The following is a 21,793-nucleotide window of genomic DNA, read 5'->3' as shown; positions in this document are numbered from 1 at the left end:
TGAGGAGCAGATTCAATGCATGAGCAGCACAGCCAACGGGTGTGATGTGAGGGTAGAACTCGTCCACTTTAGACCAAGTAGCCTTCATGTTCCCAGCATTGTCTGTCACCAGTGCAAATACCTTCTGTGCTCCAAGGTCATTGATGACGGCCTTCAGCTCATCTGTTTATGACTTCAAGCCTATCAACTCCCGAGATTAGGCTGGCAATACTAAAGTACCCGTTAGAACATCCAATAGTCAAAGGTATATGAAATACAAATGGTATAGAGAGAAATAGTCCTATAATAACTACAACCTAAAACTTCTTACCTGGGAATATTGAAGACTCATTTTAAAAGAACCACCAGCTTTCATATGTTCTCATGTTCTGAGCAAGGAACTTAAACGTTAGCTTTTTTACATGGCACATATTGCACTTTTACTTTCTTCTCCAACACTTTGTTTTTGCATTATTTAAACCAAATTGAACATGTTTCATTATTTATTTGAGACTAAATGGATTTTATTGATGTATTATATTAAGTTAAAATAAAAGTGTTCATTGTTCATTCAGTATTGTTGTAATTGTCATCATTACAAATATATATATAAAAATCACCTGATTAATCGGTATTTGCTTTTTTTGGTCCGCCAATAATCAGTATCAGTATCAGCGTTGAAAAATCATAATCAGTCGACCTCTAGTGGAGATTATTTAGTTGATTATTCCTTGCCCATGAACATTCGACCACCCATCAGAGATGATTGCAATACAGTCTGATTTCTCTATGATTTGCTTGACCTTCACTTGAACTCTGTTGAACTCTGCATCCAGAAAATTATTAGATAAAGCATGTCTGGTTAGAGGGGTGTATGCTGGGTGAAGAACATTCAGAAATCTCTTCCAATACACATTGCCTGTGAGCATCAGAGGTGAACCAGTTGCATACACAGCTCGAGCAAGACATTCATCAGCACTTCTCTGACTACGTTCCTCCATTGAGTCAAAAAAAACTTCTGATTCCAGGAGGACCATGAGCTGTTGCTATCGATAAAGATTAGAAAAAAACGAGTTCAAAAACTCAGTGTCTGATTAATAATGTTCACCTCGAATAGAAGTAGAGGGACTTTTGTCAGAGGTTGCTTGTTGTGAGCGCTGAGGTAACTTTATGCACTTGGCCAGATGATTCTGCATCTTTGTTGCATTCTTCACATATGATTTGGCACAGTATTTGGAAATGTACACAGCTTTTCCTTCATTAGCTGCAGTGAAATGTCTCCACACATCAGATAGTGCCCATTGTGTTTTCCTGTAAAGATTAGGATAAAATGAGTAAAAAAAAAACAAATACAGATAAATAGTTAAGCAGTTAGATTAAACAACTCCTTTGTAAGATACATGTTTTAAAATGAAACATGTATGGAAACAGGTGAATTAACACTCCTTAGTTAGCCGGCTCAAGCAATCCACATGGTAGCAAAAACTAACTAGTAGAAATTGTTAACAAGTAGAGATAGAGATGAAAGAGCTGCCAGTGCCAATCTCTAAACCAGAACATGTTTCCCAGAAAGAAGAAGAGAAGGGAAGAACCATAGAATAAAGGGAAGGTTCTGTATTGCTATCACTCTGTGTATCCAAGACCAAGAAAACATATCCCCTAATGAACAATAGAGCACCAGCATGTTGTGCAGCAGTGGCGTAACTCTCTCTACTCTCTACTGCCGACACCAACATGACTGATGCACACTTCATCGGTGTCAATCTACTCCGATTATTAAACCCTCTAGAGTCTAAACCTAGTCTAAGCCCTCTCTAATTTTAAGACCACTTAAGGTATCAAAAAAATACAGGGCAATGACATGTCCTCCTAAAACTGTTTGTAACACAAACTCTGTTTGTGATATCGAAATTCGAACAATGACAGTGTGTTGAATAGACTTATTTAGGACAATTCAAGGATGGGGGGGGGCATGACTTTGAAATAGGCAATTAAAATCTTTAATTCACATGACCTCCAGATTATGTTTTTAGTAAGTTATCTATGATTAATTGTTCATCCATGTGGGGTTTTATGCTCCTGAAAATCAATGAGAAGATGGGAGAGGCGGGACTTGCAGCGCGTCATGTGTGTCAAATAGAACCAGGTTGTATTTTAGCGCTTGGCTATGCAGATGCTCGTTCACGCGCATGAGCGGTGTGGGTGAAATGGTTGAATAATATATATGTGTAAATGTATTTTGCAACACTTGCACATGCAACGGGGAGGGTGTGGTTTGCGTGTTCGGTATACGAGGAACCCATTGAATCTACTTGAGGTCAGTTGTAGCCGACAAGGTAAGAGTATGTACCATACAAATACATATTGCTCCACTAATTCCACTCAAGATTGTCATATAAGATAGTCTTTACACTGTTATTGATAATGAATGACATTGATAAGTAATTGCTTACCTGGTACCAAAAGATAAAGTGATAGTTTTTACTTGATGTTTTACTTGATAACTTCTGCTTGACAAAATTGTGTTTTATAGGGAGATATAACTTCCCAGCTACACAATGAGTGAAGGCTCAGAGTTGGCATCGTTATAGCCTGCTTGAGTGTGTCCTTGAGCTTTCAGTGTAAACAGTGTCTTCTCAAACCAGCTCAGAGGACCACATATGCCACCAGACACAGACACAAACTGAGAGCCTCTGCATTTGGCTGAGTAAATGGAAGGAGTAAATACAGGTTTTGTACAGGAAGGAAGCCAAGTTGAACTGGTTGACCAGTAGTGTTGGTATTGACGGTGTGTCGATGGGAGAGATTTACAGTAAATTTGATTATGACATCCAGCTACAGTGTGTGTGTACATGGGAGAGAAATGGGTCATTAAAACTCAACTATCAAAACTCAACTATCAAGTCTTAAGTTTGACAAACAATAAGATAATTTAGAGAAGATGTAATTCAGAGTCATTCAGCACGAACATACTCGTCTCGGTTGCAGATTCCCTAATGCACACATTTTCATCTTATTTTCTACCTCTCAGCTAATCTCCAGAAAATTGAGAATTTTCTGGAGATTAGCTCCATTCTTGGACAGATTATGCCTATTACGGTTAATCTCCCAGGCATTTATACTATTACATAAGCACGTAGCGAACTCCTTTTCAGAATGAATTTTCTGTGCGGGTAAGGACAAGGTGTAGAATGAATTATATGAAGTGACGTTGGAATGCGAGGAGCGTTTCTGCCCCTGCAAGTAACTTCCTAATGTCAATAGACTGAGGAGGTCCAAGCCTTACTTTTGAAAGGGTGTTTTTTTCCCCTCATATTCGGGTTGAAAATGGCCCCATACAGAAACAACCCCTAGCCCCTATAAGGCATTTGTGTAAATCTGAAAGAATTGGATGGGTATAAGCAATATGTAAACAATTCAATCCATCTAGCCTCTCTGATTCAGAGGGGTTGGGTTAAATGCAGAAGACACATTTTGGTTGAATGCATTCAGTTGTGCAACTGACTAGGTCTCCCCTTTCCCCTTCATTTTTACATTTGACATTTTAGTCATTTAGCGTACATTCTTATCCAGAGTGACTTACAGTTAGTGCATCCATCTTAAGATATGTAGGTAAGACGACCACATGTCATAGTTTATTGAGGAGAAATGTACGTACTATCTGCAAAGCCAGTGCTACTAAGAAAATACAAGTGCAAGTTGTTAGTTCGAGAAAGGCAAGGGTGTTATTATACTTTTGTTGATTAATAAAGATACGGGCAAGGTGGCACTACAACAACATTGCTTATACCTATCCAATTATTTTGGATGTACTTGAAGTGTGTTTGGGCTAGGGGTTGTTGTGGGGCCAGAACCCTTCGTAGATTGTCCAGCCTTGTGTTCAGCCTCATTAAATATATTTTTTTTCCTATTGTGTAGACCAGTTTCTTGTCTCCCATTCTGCAAACTGATGAGTGTTGAAACTTCCTGTGTTAACCTGTTGAAATATGCCAATGAGTTCAGTAACATGGATATAAAGTATCCCCCAGCCATAACCATCTCACTTTCTACTCACCTCAAGAAAACAAACTGTGATCAAACAACACGAGACATCTACCAGAACTTCAGACAAATTCAAGCTGATTTTTTGTATGTCACTACCTGGAATACTCACTGTATCCTCTCCTCTCTTCTCCTGTAGCTGGAGCAGTCGGCAGTGCAGGTGACCCACCAGGGTCGGCGGGAGCTGCTGGAAGACGCCTGCCGCTCGTACACGCGCAAGCGCCGCGTCCTCATCCCTGAGGACCTCAAGCACATCATTGTGGACGACCTGCATGGCCTGCTCTACTGCTACGTGCCCAAGGTGGCCTGCACCAACTGGAAACGAGTTCTCATGGTCCTGACAGGCGCCGCTGGCCCCCACCGCGACCCCCTCGCCATTCCCGCCAATGAGGCCCATGTGCCGGGCAACTTACGCACCCTCTCTGAGTACTCCACCTCCCAGATCAACCAGCGACTGCGCTCCTACCTGAAGTTTGTGTTTGTGCGCGAGCCTTTTGAGCGGCTCGTCTCGGCCTACCGCAACAAGTTCACACGGAGCTACAACACAGCTTTCCACAAGCGCTATGGCACCAAGATCATCCGCCAGCATCGGCCTGACCCGCAGGCCGAGGCGCTGGAGCGGGGTGACGACGTCTCCTTTGAGGAATTTGTGTACTACCTGGTGGACCCAGCCACGCAGCGTGAGGAGCCCTTCAACGAGCACTGGGAGCGGGTGCACACGCTGTGCCACCCCTGCCTCATCCACTATGATGTGGTGGGAAAGTACGAGACGCTGGAGCAGGACTCCCGCTACGTGCTGCAGCTGGCCGGGGTGAAGGGCCAGGTGACCTTCCCCACCTCAGCCAAGAGCACCAGGACTACGGGAGACATGGCTGCCCAGTTCTTCCACAGCATCAGCCCCTTCTACCAGAATAAGCTGTACAACCTATACCACATGGACTTCCTGCTGTTCAACTACTCCACGCCGGAGTACCTGAAGTTTCGATGAAGTAACTTTTCTTAGGAGTAGGCTTTGTTTGAACCGTCTGTCATAAAGACTAGGTAATGCAGTTGTAAGCATGAAGTTGTGCCCAGTCCCCACTAGCTTATTGCTTGTGTCGTGGCAGCTTGAAGTAGTCAAATATCAGACAGCTGATATCATCTGTTTGTATGACTTTTAGCAGCTGTTGCTTTATAACAACATTTGTATAACCTATGACAGAGGGCTCAAGATAATTGTTACAGACAATTTTAACATGGATCCCGGGACTCTCCAAAGCACAATAACACTTGTTACTGAGAGACCTAACCTGGTGAACTCTAAGCAACTAACTAAAGATATCTTTCTTATCAAAGGTAAGAGTGGCTTTAAGATGAGATGTCCTCACAACAGGAAATGGACACTTTCTCAAGATGGAGAAGTTGACTAAACTAGGCAAATTATGTTGTACTGTAACAATGAGCCACTGGAGATTGAACTGTTGCCTTTGTATGTGTAAAATGCACCTACAGTATAGTGCACATTAACTCAAAATGACCAAACTCTATGACACCACCAACAAACCTTGTTTTTTTCTTTCAAAGTTTCTATTGTCACCAACAATGTTCCATTCTACAGTCAGACTAAGAGGAACACAAGCTGTCTGAAAGTAATATTTATCTCACAGGGGTGCTGAAAGTCTTCATATTAGTGCCTTTGAGTGTTGGCCTTATGACTCAAAGGTGTATGACATCCTTTGGAAATGTGACTGACATCAGCGTCTTCTTTGTACTGTAGAGAGTGTCTCTGGTGTGTACAGAGCATGGCATTGACTATCATTGTGATATTTGCGTCTCAATGTTAGATCACACGGAGACATTTCGAATATCTACCATAACTTCAGACATATTCAAATAAACACATAAACACTGCTGTTTTTGTGTGTCCCTGTCTGGAATGCTGGTGGACCGGTCAACATCAAGGATAAGAATCCAGCTGTGCAATATGTGGAATTTACTATGTGTGGATATGTGGAATTGTGTGAATGTTTGAAATATTGAGGTAAAATCAAGCTGATTTGTGTCCAATGTTCTGAAAGATGAGCTGTCACGATAGTCATTATTATTACCAGTCTTCATGTCTACACAATTGTGCTAGCATCAACAGTGACACCCCTGGAGGCTTGGAACCCTGTTTGATAAAGTATACCTAAAGGCCCGATTTTAGCCATCTTATGCCACGATTTTGCCGTCCCAGACTAAATGTCCACGTCGTAGGCAAATTCTTAGGTCGTAAATGATTGTCGGAGGTCTTGGCTCGTTCAGTATGACAGGGCCTAGGTCTGCCAATTAAGTACCACTACGTGCGGTTGTAGGCTTTGTCAAGTTCTGTCAGTGTCCAATTTTTTATGCCTTCATCGTATAGTGTGGCTGGTGTTACGAGCCGATCCCGGTGTTACGAGCCGATCCACTGCCAATGACGCCATGCTGGCATGCCCATACTGCCCTCGTTCCCAGCCATAAACGGGTCCATACCCCTTTTCTTTTCTTGGGTTTCTCGAGACAAAATACCGCCAACATCACAGCAACAGCTTGTTGTTGTTCTTTTGACGCCATGCTTGACACGCCCAGTTGATGTAGCCTACATCGCAGTTGACGTAGCCTACGTCTGTTGACGTAGCCTCGCAAGGCAGTCACAAAATGTGATGACAGAACTGAAGAAAATCTATAATCTGGCCAGGTTGATATCAATATTTTAATTTGGTCACATCGCACAGTGTGACATGTAATAATTGTAAAAGACTGAATCCAAAGTACGGTGTGGGAAGGCCTTAAGACAAGGGATAGTACATAGAAATTACATTTGTTGGCAGTGGGTAGTTTAACAAACCCAAGGTGTGGACTCCTTGTCTATAAACTGCTTTCAAGGTAAAGAAACATATATATAAATATGTAATAAATATGTCATTTTAAAGGCGATATATGTAATATTTTTGCATTGTAATTTCAGAAAATGGCCTTTATATACTGTATCTACAACAGTAGTAGTGGAATGATAGTGTTTCACAATATTTTTTCCACCAAATGTTTTATTCGGCCCACATAAAATTGCATTCTAATGGTGCAGCCCTCTTAATGGTCAACAAAAGACAGACTGGCTTTTGTTGTCAAATTGACTGGGTTCAGCAAATCTCTTGTTGTCAGTTCAACAACAGCCCCAGTCAATTTGATAGCGATAGACTTTAAGTTGTTGAATTGTTTCATGTCCATTGAACAAAAATATCAACGCAACTTGTAAAGTGTTGGTCCCATGTTTCATGAGCTGAAATAAAAGATCCCAGAAATTTTAGAAACACACAAAAATATTATTTCTCTCAAATTTTGTGCACACATTTGTTTACATCACTGTAAGTGAGCATTTCTTCTTTGCCAAGATAAGCCATCCATCTGACAGGTGTGGCATATCAAGAAGCTGATTAAATAGCATGATCATTACACAGGTGCACCTTGTGATGGGGACAATAAAAGGCCACTAAACTGTGCAGTTTTGTCACACAACACAATGCCACAGATGTCTCAAGTTTTGAGGGAGCGTGCAATTGACATGCTGACTGCAGGAATGTCCACCAGAGCTGTTGCCAGATAATTGAATGTTCATTTCTCTACCATAAGCCGCCTCTAACGTCGTTTTAGAGAATTTGGCAGTATATCCAATCGGCCTCAGATACTGAGGACCATTGTCGTGCCATTCAGCCGCCGCCATCACCTCATGTTTCAGTATGGTAATGCATGGCCCCAGGATCTATACACAATTATTGGAAGCTGAAAATGTCCCAGTTCTTCCATGGTCTGCATACTCACCAGACATGTTTGGCATGCTCTGGATCGACGTGTACGACAGCGGGTTCCAGTTCCCGCCAACATCTAGCAACTTTGCACAGCCATTGAAGAGGAGTGGGACAACATTCCATAGGCCACAATCAACATCCTGATCAACTCTATGTGTCGCGCTGCCTGTGGCAAATGTTGGTCACACCAGATACTGACTGGTTTTCTGATCCACGGACCTACCTTTTTTTGAGGTATCTGTGACCAACAGATGTATCTGTATTCCCAGTCATGTGAAATCCATAGATTAGGACCTAATGAATTTATTTCAATTGACTGATTTCTATTTATGTACCAAGCTAAAAACACGGAGCCTAACATAAGCTATATAGATGCTAGGAGGGTGTTATGTAATGTAATTGAAGGAGTAGGTGAGTGACTGACCTTTTCCCCTCGTGTCGTTTTTCGGTGGCTATATACAGTTAGGGATGCAAGTGTCATTTGGTTAGCTAGCAAGAACTTTAAATACTGTTATCCAGTTAGCATACCTCATGTATTCGCAAATTCACTCTGGCTATCTACTCCGATTTCAGAGCACTCTCGTCTGTGTGCCAGAGTGCAGAATAACTGCTGAATTTACGAATGCTCAACACTCGCTAGATATGACCGGTGTCAGTAAACTTAGGCAAAACATATAATTGTTAGTCATGAACGCGTTAGATAACATGTTAACAGCTTAACCAGCTGTGCTACGGCGAGTAAAATGGTCAGAGTGAGGCATTAATTTGTGTCTGGAAGTAGTTAGCTAGCAAGTGAGCCAACTTTAGCCAGTTAGCTTGGGTGCTTGGTTGGGACAATAATTCATGCATTGGTAGGCAAGCTGCTGCAGAAGGACAAGTAGGCTACAATTCCCCATTATTTATTAGTGCAATTTTGACAGGCAACTAGCTAAACAAGTTTGAGGGTTTATCTAGTGTTCATTCTTTAAATTGTAGCTCATATGTATATATGTATATGTAATTCCATTCTAAGAACTTATGAAAACCATATCTAAGTGCTTGCTTGTCAGATTATATATATATTTTTTAAAGGGTCATATTCTTCCTGGGGGTGTGTATGAACAGATTTGAATGAGATTTCATGTTGCTAAAATGCTGTCAGTTATACTTTAAGCAAAGGTCTCGCCATTTGTCAAAGGTTTCACTCAATCTGGATACCTGTCATGTTCTCTGACACAAGGTCAACAAGGCTCCTCTATACTCTCAGAAAAAAAGGGTGCTATCTACAACCTAAAAGGGTTCTTCAGTTGTCCCCATAGGAGAACCCTTTGAATAACCCAGGTAGAACACTTTTGGGTTCCATGTAGAATCATTTCCATAGTGTTTTCCATGGAACCAAAAGGGTTTCTCATATGGGGACAGCTGAATAACAATTTTTTTTATAAGAGTGCTGTTTGTGTATTCTTCTACAGTATGTGTACTGTATGTGCTCCACACACAGCTGAGAGCCACGAACCTTGACCCCGACACGGTTCTATACCTACAGCAAAGGCACAGGCATTGCTTTAGGAAATTTGCACCGTTGTAACTGGCATTTTACCGTATGGTGTGAAATAACTATTGGGATAACTGTGTTCAGCACAGGTATTTACAGTATATCCCCTGGGCAGATTCTGGTCTGGTGGAGACTGACGAGCTCCGCCCCGTGTTGCAGAGGATGGGCCTGAGCAATGCTCTTTTTGCACCGATTTGCTCATCTACATCACTTAGGATGTAATTGTTTGGAACGCAAGGTGATTTGAAGATCAGTGATTTTGCGCACCACTCAAACATGGAGATAGTTTAGTAGTTATTTCCCAACATGCACTGTGTGCCGTGGTGTTGAAATACAGGGCTGCCACAAAGACGCGCATTTGAGTGTTAGTGGTGAGGTCGTTTTAAAAAAAATCTGTTTTGTAAAATCACATGAGGTATTGATTGTCCTGTAATATAAGTGGGGTCATAAAATGGAAGACAGTCATTGCATGTGAATGGTTTTATTCCAACAAAGGAACACATTGAAACAAAGTAATTGTGTAACTAAAATAACCTACTCTAGGTATGATCTAGTCAGATGAGTTATTAGCATACATACTAAGTCATAATGGGTCCTGTACAATTTAAAATACGATTCTATACAATTTATATATTTTATGGAAGTCATATTGTCATGTTCAATGCAGAACAGCTAATATGATTTAAGCCTGTTTTTAAAAGTGCGTATTCATTTATTTAACAGGGACGATTTATTTGAAGAGAAATCATAACACTTATTTTATGCACAAAAAAATTATCATTGTGAAATGTGAACAATGTCAAGCAGTGGTATGTCTTAGATACATTGATACAAACATTAATTTTTAAACCAATTAAATGTGGCAGACTAACTGACTAATAAGCAACATTGCTGATGTCATAAAAAATACATGACTCCTCTAGCTTGTACAGTAATGGGTTGAAGGCACAAATGAAAATAGCAGTGCTTGATCATTGAAATTGTGACACTGGATACACCCTATGTCATCTATTGATTAATATTGTGTACATCCAGAGAGTGCAGTTGTGACCATTTTTGAGCATGAGTATAAATGTATAGACAGTCAACAAAACAAGTACAGACAACATTATTGCTTCAGTACATTGCATTTGCCAGTTTACTATGAAGCATTTACAGTGCCTTGCGAAAGTATTCGGCCCCCTTGAACTTTGCGACCTTTTGCCACATTTCAGGCTTCAAACATAAAGATATAAAACTATTTTTTTGTGAAGAATCAACAACAAGTGGGACACAATCATGAAGTGGAACGACATTTATTGGATATTTCAAACTTTTTTAACAAATCAAAAACTGAAAAATTGGGCGTGCAAAAGTATTCAGCCCCTTTACTTTCAGTGCAGCAAACTCTATCCAGAAGTTCAGTAAGGATCTCTGAATGATCCAATGTTGACCTAAATGACTAATGATGATAAATACAATCCACCTGTGTGTAATCAAGTCTCCGTATAAATGCACCTGCACTGTGATAGTCTCAGAGGTCCGTCAAAAGCACAGAGAGCATCATGAAGAACAAGGAACACACCAAGATACTGTTGTGAAGAAGTTTAAAGCCGGATTTGGATACAAAAAGATTTCCCAAGCTTTAAACATCCCAAGGAGCACTGTGCAAGCGATAATATTGAAATGGAAGGAGTATCAGACCACTGCAAATCTACCAAGACCTGGCCGTCCCTCTAAACTTTCAGCTCATACAAGGAGAAGACTGATCAGAGATGCAGCCAAGAGGCCCATGATCACTCTGGATGAACTGCAGAGATCTACAGCTGAGGTGGGAGACTCTGTCCATAGGACAACAATCAGTCGTATATTGCACAAATCTGGCCTTTATGGAAGAGTGGCAAGAAGAAAGCCATTTCTTAAAGATATCCATAAAAAGTGTTGTTTAAAGTTTGCCACAAGCCACCTGGGAGACACACCAAACATGTGGAAGAAGGTGCTCTGGTCAGATGAAACCAAAATTGAACTTTTTGGCAACAATGCAAAACGTTATGTTTGGCGTAAAAGCAACACAGCTCATCACCCTGAACACACCATCCCCACTGTCAAACATGGTGGTTGCAGCATCATGGTTAGGGCCTGCTTTTCTTCAGCAGGGACAGGGAAGATGGTTAAAATTGATGGGAAGATGGATGGAGCCAAATACAGGACCATTCTGGAAGAAAACCTGATGGAGTCTGCAAAAGACCTGAGACTGGGACGGAGATTTGTCTTCCAACAAGACAATGATCCAAAACATAAAGCAAAATCTACAATGGAATGGTTCAAAAATAAACATATCCAGGTGTTAGAATGGCCAAGTCAAAGTCCAGACCTGAATCCAATCGAGAATCTGTGGAAAGAACTGAAAACTGCTGTTCACAAATGCTCTCCATCCAACCTCACTGAGCTCGAGCTGTTTTGCAAGGAGGAATGGGAAAAATTGTCAGTCTCTCGATGTGCAAAACTGATAGAGACATACCCCAAGCGACTTACAGCTGTAATCGCAGCAAAAGGTGGCGCTACAAAGTACGCCCGATTTGTTAAAAAAGTTTGAAATATCCAATAAATGTCGTTCCACTTCATGATTGTGTCCCACTTGTTGTTGATTCTTCACAAAAAAATACAGTTTTATATCTTTATGTTTGAAGCCTGAAATGTGGCAAAAGGTCGCAAAGTTCAAGGGGGCCGAATACTTTCGCAAGGCACTGTACGAGCACTTCAACAGTTCAGTATGGTTATTGGGTGCTCAAAGCACATCGAGCTACAGTATACAGGTACTCCCTTAGCAGCATAAAAAAAATACACCTTTTTTTACCCATTTTTCTCCATCGTCTTTTCCCATCACTGCAACTGCCGTACTGACTCGGGAGAGGTGAAGGTCGAGATCCGTGCGTCCTCCGAAACACGAACCTGCCAAGCCGCACTGCTTCTTGACACAATGCTTGCTTAACCCAGAAGCCAACCATACCAATGTGTCGGAGGAAACACCTGGAGAACGCGTCAGCATGCATTGCGCTAGAGCGTAATGGGACAAGGACAACTCGGCCGGCCAAACCCTCCCCTAACCTGGACGATCCTGGGCCAATTGTGTACTGCCTCATGGGTCTCCCGGTCGTGGCCGGCTGTGACACAGCCTGGGATTGAACCAGGATCTGTAGTGATGCACTGGCTTATAGATCGCTAGACACTTGGGAGGTCCAGCAGCATTCATTCGTTATCGGAGACTAAAGACTATGTGAAGTCAAGCTTGGTGGTTGTCGGTAAGCTATGTTGTTGAATCTTTTCTCCCTCACTTCTTAAATCCAGCCACTTGCATACAGTTGTTTATACAACGGGTAGGTCTAATCCTGAATGCTGATTGGTTAAAACAGCATTCCAGCCGGTGTCTATTCCACAAGTTACCACCGGCTAAATCTATTAAAAGTTAAAATGTCTATTTACTCTGTTCCATCTGACTGCGCAATCCATTGTCTCATCAACCCCAGCCAAGCAATTTATAAACTTGATCTCAACTATAAAAAGCATTTAGACATTCTCATGTTTCTTTTAGACTAACATTTCGTTTTCAATAGCGGAGATTTGTATCCTGTCTGTCTCTTCGACATTTGCAACATTGTTTCAATATTCAAATTTGATCTTCAGCTGTCCCATAGTAATGAACGTAGCACTCACTTCTGTCATCATGAAGTGCTTTGAAAGACTAGTCAAGGACCATATCACCTCCACCCTACCTGATACCCTAGACCCACCCAAATAGCCAACTCAATCATCAAGTTTGCGGACGACACTACAGTGGTAGGCTTGATTACCAACAACGACGAGACGGCCTACAGGGAGGAGGTGAGGGCCCTCGGAGTGTGGTGTCAGGAAAATAACCTCAACAAAACAAAGGAGATGATTGTGGACTTCAGGAAACAGCAGAGGGAGCACCCCCCTATCCACATCGACGGGACAGTAGTGGAGAGGGTAGTAAGTTTTAAGTTCCTCGGCGTACACATCACGGACAAACTGAATTTATCCACCCACACAGACAGCGTCGTGAAGAAGGCGCAGCAGCGCCTCTTCAACCTCAGGAGGCTGAAGAAATCCGGCTTGTCACCAAAAGCACTCACAAACATCTACAGATGCACAATCGAGAGCATCCTGTCGGGCTGTATCACCGCCTGGTACTGCAACTGCTCCACCCACAACCGTAAGGCTCTCCAGAGGGTAGTGAGGTCTGCACAACGCATCACCGGGGACAAACTACCTGCCCTCCAGGACACCTACACCACCCGATGTCACAGGAAGGCCATAAAGATCATCAAGGACAACAACCACCCGAGCCACTGCCTGTTCACCCCGCTATCATCCAGAAGGCGAGGTCAGTACAGGTGCATCAAAGCAGGGACCGAGAGACTGAAAAACAGCTTCTAATCTCAAGGCCATCAGACTGTTAAACAGCCACCACTAACATTGAGTGGCTGCTGCCAACACACTGACTCAACTCCAGCCACTTTAATAATGGAAATTGATGGAAAAATATCACTAGCCACTTTAAACAAAGCTACTTAATATAATGTTTACATACCATACATTACTCATGTATATGTATATACTGTACTCTATATCATCTACTGCATCTTTATGTAATACATGTATCACTAGCCACTTTAAACTATGCCACTTTGTTTACATACCCTACATTACTCATCTCATATGTATATACTGTACTCGATACCATCTACTGCATCTTGTCTATGCCGTTCTGTACCATCACTCATTCATATATCTTTATGTACATATTCTTTATCCCTTTACACTTGTGTGTATAAGGTAGTAGTTTTGTAATTGTTAGGTTAGATTACTCATTGGTTATTACTGCATTGTCGGAACTAGAAGCACAAGCATTTCGCTATACTCGCATTAACATCTACTAACCATGTGTATCTGACCAATAAAATTTGATTTGATTTAGTAATGAACGGGACAAGATGGGAAGCGTGTCTTAGCCAGTCGAAATAATGAATCAGCTGGCATAATTTTTATGGTTATATACAAATAAATGTAAATTGAAACAAGGTCAAACGAAACCAAGTGCAGCTAGTTTTCAGGCTTTCCAGCTTCAGTTTGAAGTGATTGTGTTAGCTGTGTTGTTGGCTAGCTCCTCTGAACAACAGTGGCCTGACGAGTGAGCACATTTCTATGCCAGGCAAAATCGTACCTCATTAGCTCATTTATGGATGTATCCAAATAAATGTATTTTGAAAACAGCTTAAACAAATACAAATGCAACTACTTTGCTGTTGTTCTGGCTGCACTTCTTGACTTGACTGGAAGTTAGCACTAATTGGCTAGCTAGCAAGCAAGGAATAAGAACGTTGCCAGTCAGTATGGCAGTGGAACATTTAGAACGAACGACTGGGTCGCGTCTCTGGCAATCGAACCGATAGAACGGCTTGGATAGTAACCCTAGATTTATGTCGGGATTATATCTTGTAGAAGGATGAAATGGTATGAATAAATTCATGAAAATGACGTTTTTAATTCATATATGTCAATCATTATATGAATATGTTGGTAACCTGTTGTATAAAAGTGATAATGTTCTCGAAGCCAGTGTATGGAGGATATATTGGCATTTCGTCTCGGGCCTAACAACAACCCTGCCAATATAGCCTCTGAACATTGTCTTCTCTGGCATTATCAATTAAATATGACCTGAACAGAGTTGCTTATGGATGAACAGAACAACATATAATACGTCAGCATAACTGACATATAACTACAATAGCTAAATGTCTCTATTTGAATATATTCAATAAGACCATGTTGGACAGAAATAGGCTGATGGATTAGCCCCTTCTCTCAAACCCCCTTCATCCCAGAGGAAATGCCCAATAGAACGGCTCTGAATGTCAGGGCCAGGAAGCCGGTGCCCAACAGGTCCCCCAGAGCCGTGAGGTACGGGATAGAGTAGTTGTCCGGGTCCAGCCCCCGCCGCCACATCCAGCGCATCATCAGGTCAGCCGTGTACAGCAGAATCACCACCTGAGAAATAACAATAAACACATTACAGTGGCAAGACAAAGTATGTGAACTCTTTGGAAATACCTGGATTTCTGCATAAATTGGTCATAAAATTTGATCTGATCTTCATCTAGGTCACAACAATAGACAAACACAGTCTGCTTACACTAATAGCACACAAACAATTAAACCATTTTCATGTCTTTATTGAACACACCATGTAAACATTCACAGTGTAGGGTGGGAAAATGATGTGAACCCTTGGATTTAATAACTAGTTGACCCTCCTTTGGCAGCAATAACCTCAACCAAACGTTTTCTGTAGTTGCGGATCAGACCTGCACAACAGGCAGGAGGAATTATGGACCATTCCTCTTGACAAAACTGTTTCAGTTCAGCAATATTCTTGTGATGTCTGGTGTGAACTGCTCTCTTGAGGTCTAGCCACAGCATCTCTAATGGGTTGAGGTCAGGACTCTGACTGAGCCACTCCAGAAGGCATATTATCTTCTGTTGAAGCCATTCTGTTGTTGATTTACTTCTGTGTTTTGGGTCGTTGTCCTGTTGCATCACCCAACTTTTTGGCAGACATATATCCTAACATTCTCCTGAAAAATGTCTTGATAAACTTAGGAATTCATTTTCCCAACGATGATAGCAAGCTCTCCAGGCTCTGAGTCAGCAAAGCAGCCCCAAACCATGATGCTCCCTCCACCATACTTTACAGTTGGGATGAGCTTTTGATGTTGGTATGCTGTGCCTTTTTTTCTCCATACATATTGTTGTGTGTCCCTTCCAAACAACTCAACTGTAGTTTCATCTGTCCACAGAATATTTTGCCAGTGGCGCTGTGGAACATCCAGGTGTACTTTTGAAAACTTTAGACGTGCAGCAATGTTTTTTTTGGACAGCAGTGACTTCTTCCGTGGTGTCCTCCCATGAACACCATTCTTGTTTAGTGTTTTACGTATCGTGTATCGTAGACTCGTCAACAGAGATGTTAGTATGCTCCAGAGATTTCTGTAAGTCTTTAGCTGACACTCTAGGAATCTTCTTAACCTCAATGAGCATTCTGCGCTGTGCTCTTGCAGTCATCTTTGCAGGACAGCCACTCCTAGGGAGAGTAGCAACAGTGCTGAACTTTCTCCATTTATAGACTGTTTGTCTTATCGTGGACTGATGAACATCAAGACTTTTAGAGATACTTCTGTAACCCTTTCCAGCTTTATGCAAGTCAACAATTCTTAATATTAGGTCTTCTGAGATCTATTTTGTTCAAGGCATGGTTCACATCAGGCAATGCTTCTTGTGAATAGCAACCTCAAATTGTGTGCATGTTTTTTATAGGGCATGGCCGATCTAACCAACATCTCCAATTTTGTCTCATTGATTGGACTCCAGGTTAGCTGACTCCTGACTCCAAATATCTTTAGCCTAGGGGTTCACATACTTTTTCCAACCTACACTGTGAATGTTTAAATGATGTATTCAATATAGACAAGAAAATACAATAATGTGTGTCTATTGTTGTGATTTAGAAGTAGATAAGATCGAATTTGATGACCAATTTTTCCATAAATTCAGGAATTCTAAAGGGTTCACGTACAAAAACATATGTATTCTTCACACTACCAGCATCAACTTATTTTTGCTTGTGCAAGTATTCATCCCCATTTTCAAAGGGCCTCTCTTGTCGGACATCTACAGTTGAAGTCGGGAGTTTACATACACTTAGGTTGGAGTCATTAAAACTTGTTTTTTCAACCACTCCACAAATTTAAGTCAGCAATTTAAGTCAGCAAGTCAGTTAGGACATCTACTTTGTTCATGACACAAGTAATTTTTCCAACAATTGTTTACAGACAGATTATTTCCCTTATAATACACTGCATCTTAATTTCAATGGGTCAGAAGTTTACATACACTAAGTTGACTGTGCCTTTAAACAGCTTGGAAAATTCAAGAAAATGATGTCATGGCTTTAGAAGCTTCTGATAGGCTAATTAAAATAATTTGAGTCAATTGGAGGTGTACCTGTGGATGTATTTCAAGGCCTACCTTCAAACTCAGTGCCTCTTTGCTTGACATTATGGGAAAATCAAAAGAAATTAGCCAAGACCTCAGAAAAAAATTGTAGACCTCCACAAGTATGGTTCATCCTTGGGAGCAATTTCCAAATGCCTGAAAATACCACGTTCATCAGTACAAACAATAGTACGCAAGTATAAACACCATGTGACCACACAGCTGTCATACAACTCAGGAAGGAGACACGTTCTGTCTCCTAGAGATGAACATACTTTGGTGCAAAAAGTGTAAATCAATCCCAGAACAACAGCAAAGGACCTTGTGAAGATGCTGGAGGAAACAGGTACAAAAGTATCTACAGTCCTATATTGACATAACCAAAAAGGCCGCTCAGCAAGGAAGAAGCCACTGCTCCAAAACCACCATAAAAAGCCAGACTACGGTTTGCAACTGCACATGGGGACAAAGATGGTACTTTTTGGAGAAATGTCCTCTGGTCTGATGAAACAGAAATAGAACTGTTTGGCCATAATGACCATCGTTATATTTGGAGGAAAAAGGGGGAGGCTTGCAAACCGAAGAACTTCATCCCAACCGTGAAGCACTGGGGTGGCAACATCATGTTGTGGGGGTGCCTTGCTGCAGAAGGGACTGGGGCACTTCGCAAAATAGATGGCATCATGAGGTTGGAAAATGATGTGGATATATTGAAGCAACATCTCAAGACATCTGTCAGGAAGTTAAAGCTTGGTCGCAAATGGATCTTCCAAATAGACGTTGACCCCAAGCATACTTCCAAAGTTGTGGCAAAATGGCTTAAGGACAACAAAGTAAAGGTATTGGAGTGGCCATCACAAAGCCCTGACCTCAATCCTATAGAAAGTTTGTGGGCAGAACTGAAAAAGCATATGCAAGCAAGGAGGCCTACAAACCTGACTCAGTTACACCAGCTCTGTCAGGAGGAATGGGCCAAAATTCACCCAACTTATTGTGGAAAGCTTGTGAAAGGCTACCCAAAATGTTTGACCCAAGTTAAATAATTTAAAGGCAATGCTACCAAATACTAATTGAGTGTATGTAAACTTCTGACCCACTGGGAATGTGATGAAAGAAATAAAAGCTGAAGTAAATCATTCTCTCTACTATTATTCTGACATTTCACATTCTTAAAATAAAGTGGTGATCCTGCCTGACCTAAGACCGGTAATGTTTACTTGGATTAAATGTCATTAATTGTGAAAAAATGGATTTGAAATGTATTTGGCTAAGGTGTATGTAAACTTCCGACTTCAACTGTATTACCAAACAAGCGCTCCTCTGTTCCATTTTATGCCACTGTTATGTTCATACTGGTTGGAACTGAACGATTAAGCTTTGGTTATGTTCATGGAGCAATGCTGAGAAGAAGAACTGATACAGTAATTTGGCAACACTGGGCCTGACAACCCACTGTGTATGCTGGACTTTAGTCAAACCCAATCTTTATTGAGCAGTAATCATTCCATTGCCTCTTGGTTTAGATCTTGTTTTTATACGGTCTAGGTTTAGATAGTTACTATTACACATATGCTCTTGTACAAGTACGCACATTTATATTACATATGGTTTTTGTAAGCCACATCTGTCTGTTGCTGTATACGGTGTATAATTATATTTATACGTCCCCTACTGATAAGCGGCTATCAGGTTTACACTGAAAAGTTGCAAATGACAACACTGGTCATTTCAACTGTACTGAAAAAGACCATTTGATGTGATAAACAGCAGGACTAAAACACTGTTGTGTTCTAGACAGACGTGTCAGTCTGTTGGTCGACCTGTTTCAGCAACATGTGGTTTGAATTGCAGCGCTGGAGTTTGGCCAAGCAAGAGGGCTGAAAAACTGTAAATCTTTTTTATAAAACATTTCTACTAAGGCCATTGTTTGTCTTGACGTGATAAAGTCATCCAAATTATTTTCTTAGTGTACACCTATGATTCCCTGGACTCAAACCCTCCTTAATGTGTGAGATCCGAACAAAAAAAGAGGTGTCGAGAAAATAAGCATTCCTCCATGAAACTGACCTAACTTTTTCACAAAGTTCACAGGTTTATGGCAATAAAGGTGTCCTACGTTCTTGTTGCAGCGTGTCACTATGGAATAACTAGGTTCAATGAAATTACATAGAATAAAATACTATAACTAACACAGGGGTGTGAAACTCATTTTTCCCCAGAGGCCGCACTGAAAATGCACCATTATCATTTCTAAACAATTCCTATTTGGTTTCTATCATTGAAGTTTATAAACCCAAAAACCTAAATAAATAATTGCACTCTAATTAATTATTATTATGTCCATATGTCAGCTATAGATTTTTCAATGTACAGTATGTCAGCTGTTACAGTAAGAGTTGTATACAGTCTATGGTTTAGCTAGTTTAATGCCTGTGGTACATATATATTTGACATCTGACCTGTAGCAGGGCTGCACACAGGTATAGGCAGACGAAGGCAGACGTGAGGGTGCCGTGGCCGCCCTTCAGTAAGTGGATGGTGTAGAGGAAGAGCAGGTGACCCGGAACCACCAGGAAGACCAGAACTCTGGCTGACTTGGAGTTGACCCCTGTGGATGTAAACAGGAAAATTTGAGGACTTAAAAACGGTTTGAATTAAATGACAGCACTCTTGGTAAATTAATACAAAATCATCTAAAACTTTAAAAAGTTAACTATCTTATTACTGTCTAGGTCGGAGGAAGTGTGCAAGACAACTGCTATGGGTAAGTAAAATTGTGTGTGGATGTGTGCAGTCGTCAAATTGGGATTTTGTACTGTTTGTGCTACTTTTGAAGTTTGTTTTGACTGGTTAGCTGAGGAGCTGAAGGTCAGGCAAGGGTCAGGGCAGTGTTGTGTCATGTTGTGTGTTCATGTGGGTATTTAACAATCTCTATTTACAGTTGAAGTCGGAAGTTTACATACACCTTAGCCAAATACATTTAAACTCAGTTTTTCACAATTCCTGACATTTAATCCTAGTAAACATTACCGGTCTTAGGTCAGGTAGGATCACCACTTTATTTTAAGAATATGAAATGTCAGAATAATAGTAGAGAGTGATTTATTTCAGCTTTTATTTCTTTCATCACATTCCCAGGGGTCCGAAGTTTACATACACTCAATTGGTATTTGGTAGCGTTGCCTTTAAATTGTTTAACTTAGGTCAAATGTTTTGGGTTGCCTTCCACAAGCTTCCCACCGTAACTTGGGTGAATTTTGGCCCATTCCTCCTGACAGATCTTGTGTAACTGAGTCAGGTTTGTAGGCCTCCTTGCTCGCACACGCATTTTCAGTTCTGCCCACAAATGTTCTATAGGATTGAGGTCAGGGCTTTGCCTCCAAACATAAAGATGGTCATTATGGCCAAACAGTTTTTTGTTCGTTTCATCAGACCAGAAGACATTTCTCCAAAAAGTACGATCTTTGTCCCCATGTGCAGTTGCAAACCATAGTCTGGCTTTTTTATGGTGGTTTTGGAGCAGTGGTCTGCTTCCTTCCTGAGCGGTATGACAGCTGCGTGGTCCCAGGGTGTTTATACTTGCATACTATTGTTTGTACAGATGAACGTGGTACCTTCAGACGTTTGGAAATTGCTCCCAAGGATGAGCAAATGAAGGTCTTGGCTGATTTCTTTTGATTTTCCCATGATGTCAAGCAAAGAGGCTGAGTTTGAAGGTAGGCCTTGAAATACATCCACAGGTACACCTCAAATTGACTCAAATGAGGTCAATTAGCCTATCAGAAGATTCTAAAGCCATGACATCATTTTCTTGAATTTTCCAAGCTGTTTAAAGGCACAGTCAACTTAGTGTATGTAAACTTCTGACCCACTGGGTCGTATAAGTGAAGTGATCTGTCTGTAAACAATTGTTGGAAAAATTACTTGTGTCATGCACAAAGTGGATGTCCTAATCGACTTGCCAAAACTTTGTGGAGTGGTTGAAAAAACAAGTTTTAATGACTCCAACCTAAGTGTATGTAAACTTCCGTCTTCAACTGTAGATGTCCTACAAGAGAGGCCCTTTGAAAATTGGGATGAATACTTGCACAAGCAAAAATAAGTTGATGCTGGTAGTGTGAAGAATACATATGTTTTTGTACGTGAACCCTTTGGAATTCCTGAATTTATGCAAAAATGTGTCATCAAATTTGATCTTATCTACATCTAAATCACAACAATAGACACACATTATTGTATTTTCTTGTCTATATTGAATACATAATTTAAACATTCACAGTGTAGGTTGGAAAAAGTATGTGAACCCCTAGGCTAAAGATATTTGGAGTCAGGAGTCAGCTAACCTGGAGTCCAATCAATGAGACAAAATTGGAGATGT

At 41.0% G+C, this 21,793-nt stretch overlaps 2 protein-coding genes across 2 annotated transcripts in view; one reads left to right on the top strand and one right to left on the bottom strand.

Moving 5' to 3' along the window:
• Positions 1-7,341, top strand: part of LOC139370741 (carbohydrate sulfotransferase 11-like) — a 28,798-nt gene extending 21,457 nt beyond the window's left edge. Inside the window, exon 3 of the mRNA XM_071110409.1 lies at positions 4,160-7,341. Within this exon, the coding sequence (XP_070966510.1) occupies positions 4,160-5,008 (849 nt within the window). The 3' untranslated portion in view covers positions 5,009-7,341. The remainder of the gene's footprint in view (positions 1-4,159) is intronic.
• Positions 7,342-9,825: 2,484 nt separating this feature from the next.
• The window catches only part of LOC139370739 (solute carrier family 41 member 1-like), a 30,457-nt gene continuing 18,489 nt past the window's right edge, over positions 9,826-21,793 (bottom strand). The window contains exons 11-14 of the mRNA XM_071110406.1: positions 19,875-20,023; positions 12,905-15,411; positions 12,093-12,823; positions 9,826-10,521 (exon numbers count right to left, since the gene is read on the bottom strand). Of these exons, the coding sequence (XP_070966507.1) occupies positions 15,229-15,411; positions 19,875-20,023 (332 nt within the window). The 3' untranslated portion in view covers positions 9,826-10,521; positions 12,093-12,823; positions 12,905-15,228. The remainder of the gene's footprint in view (positions 10,522-12,092; positions 12,824-12,904; positions 15,412-19,874; positions 20,024-21,793) is intronic.

The sequence above is a fragment of the Oncorhynchus clarkii genome, chromosome 17 (assembly GCF_045791955.1).
Source record: "Oncorhynchus clarkii lewisi isolate Uvic-CL-2024 chromosome 17, UVic_Ocla_1.0, whole genome shotgun sequence".
Classification (NCBI taxonomy): domain Eukaryota; kingdom Metazoa; phylum Chordata; class Actinopteri; order Salmoniformes; family Salmonidae; genus Oncorhynchus; species Oncorhynchus clarkii.
This window is presented reverse-complemented; position numbering and strand designations above follow the sequence as displayed.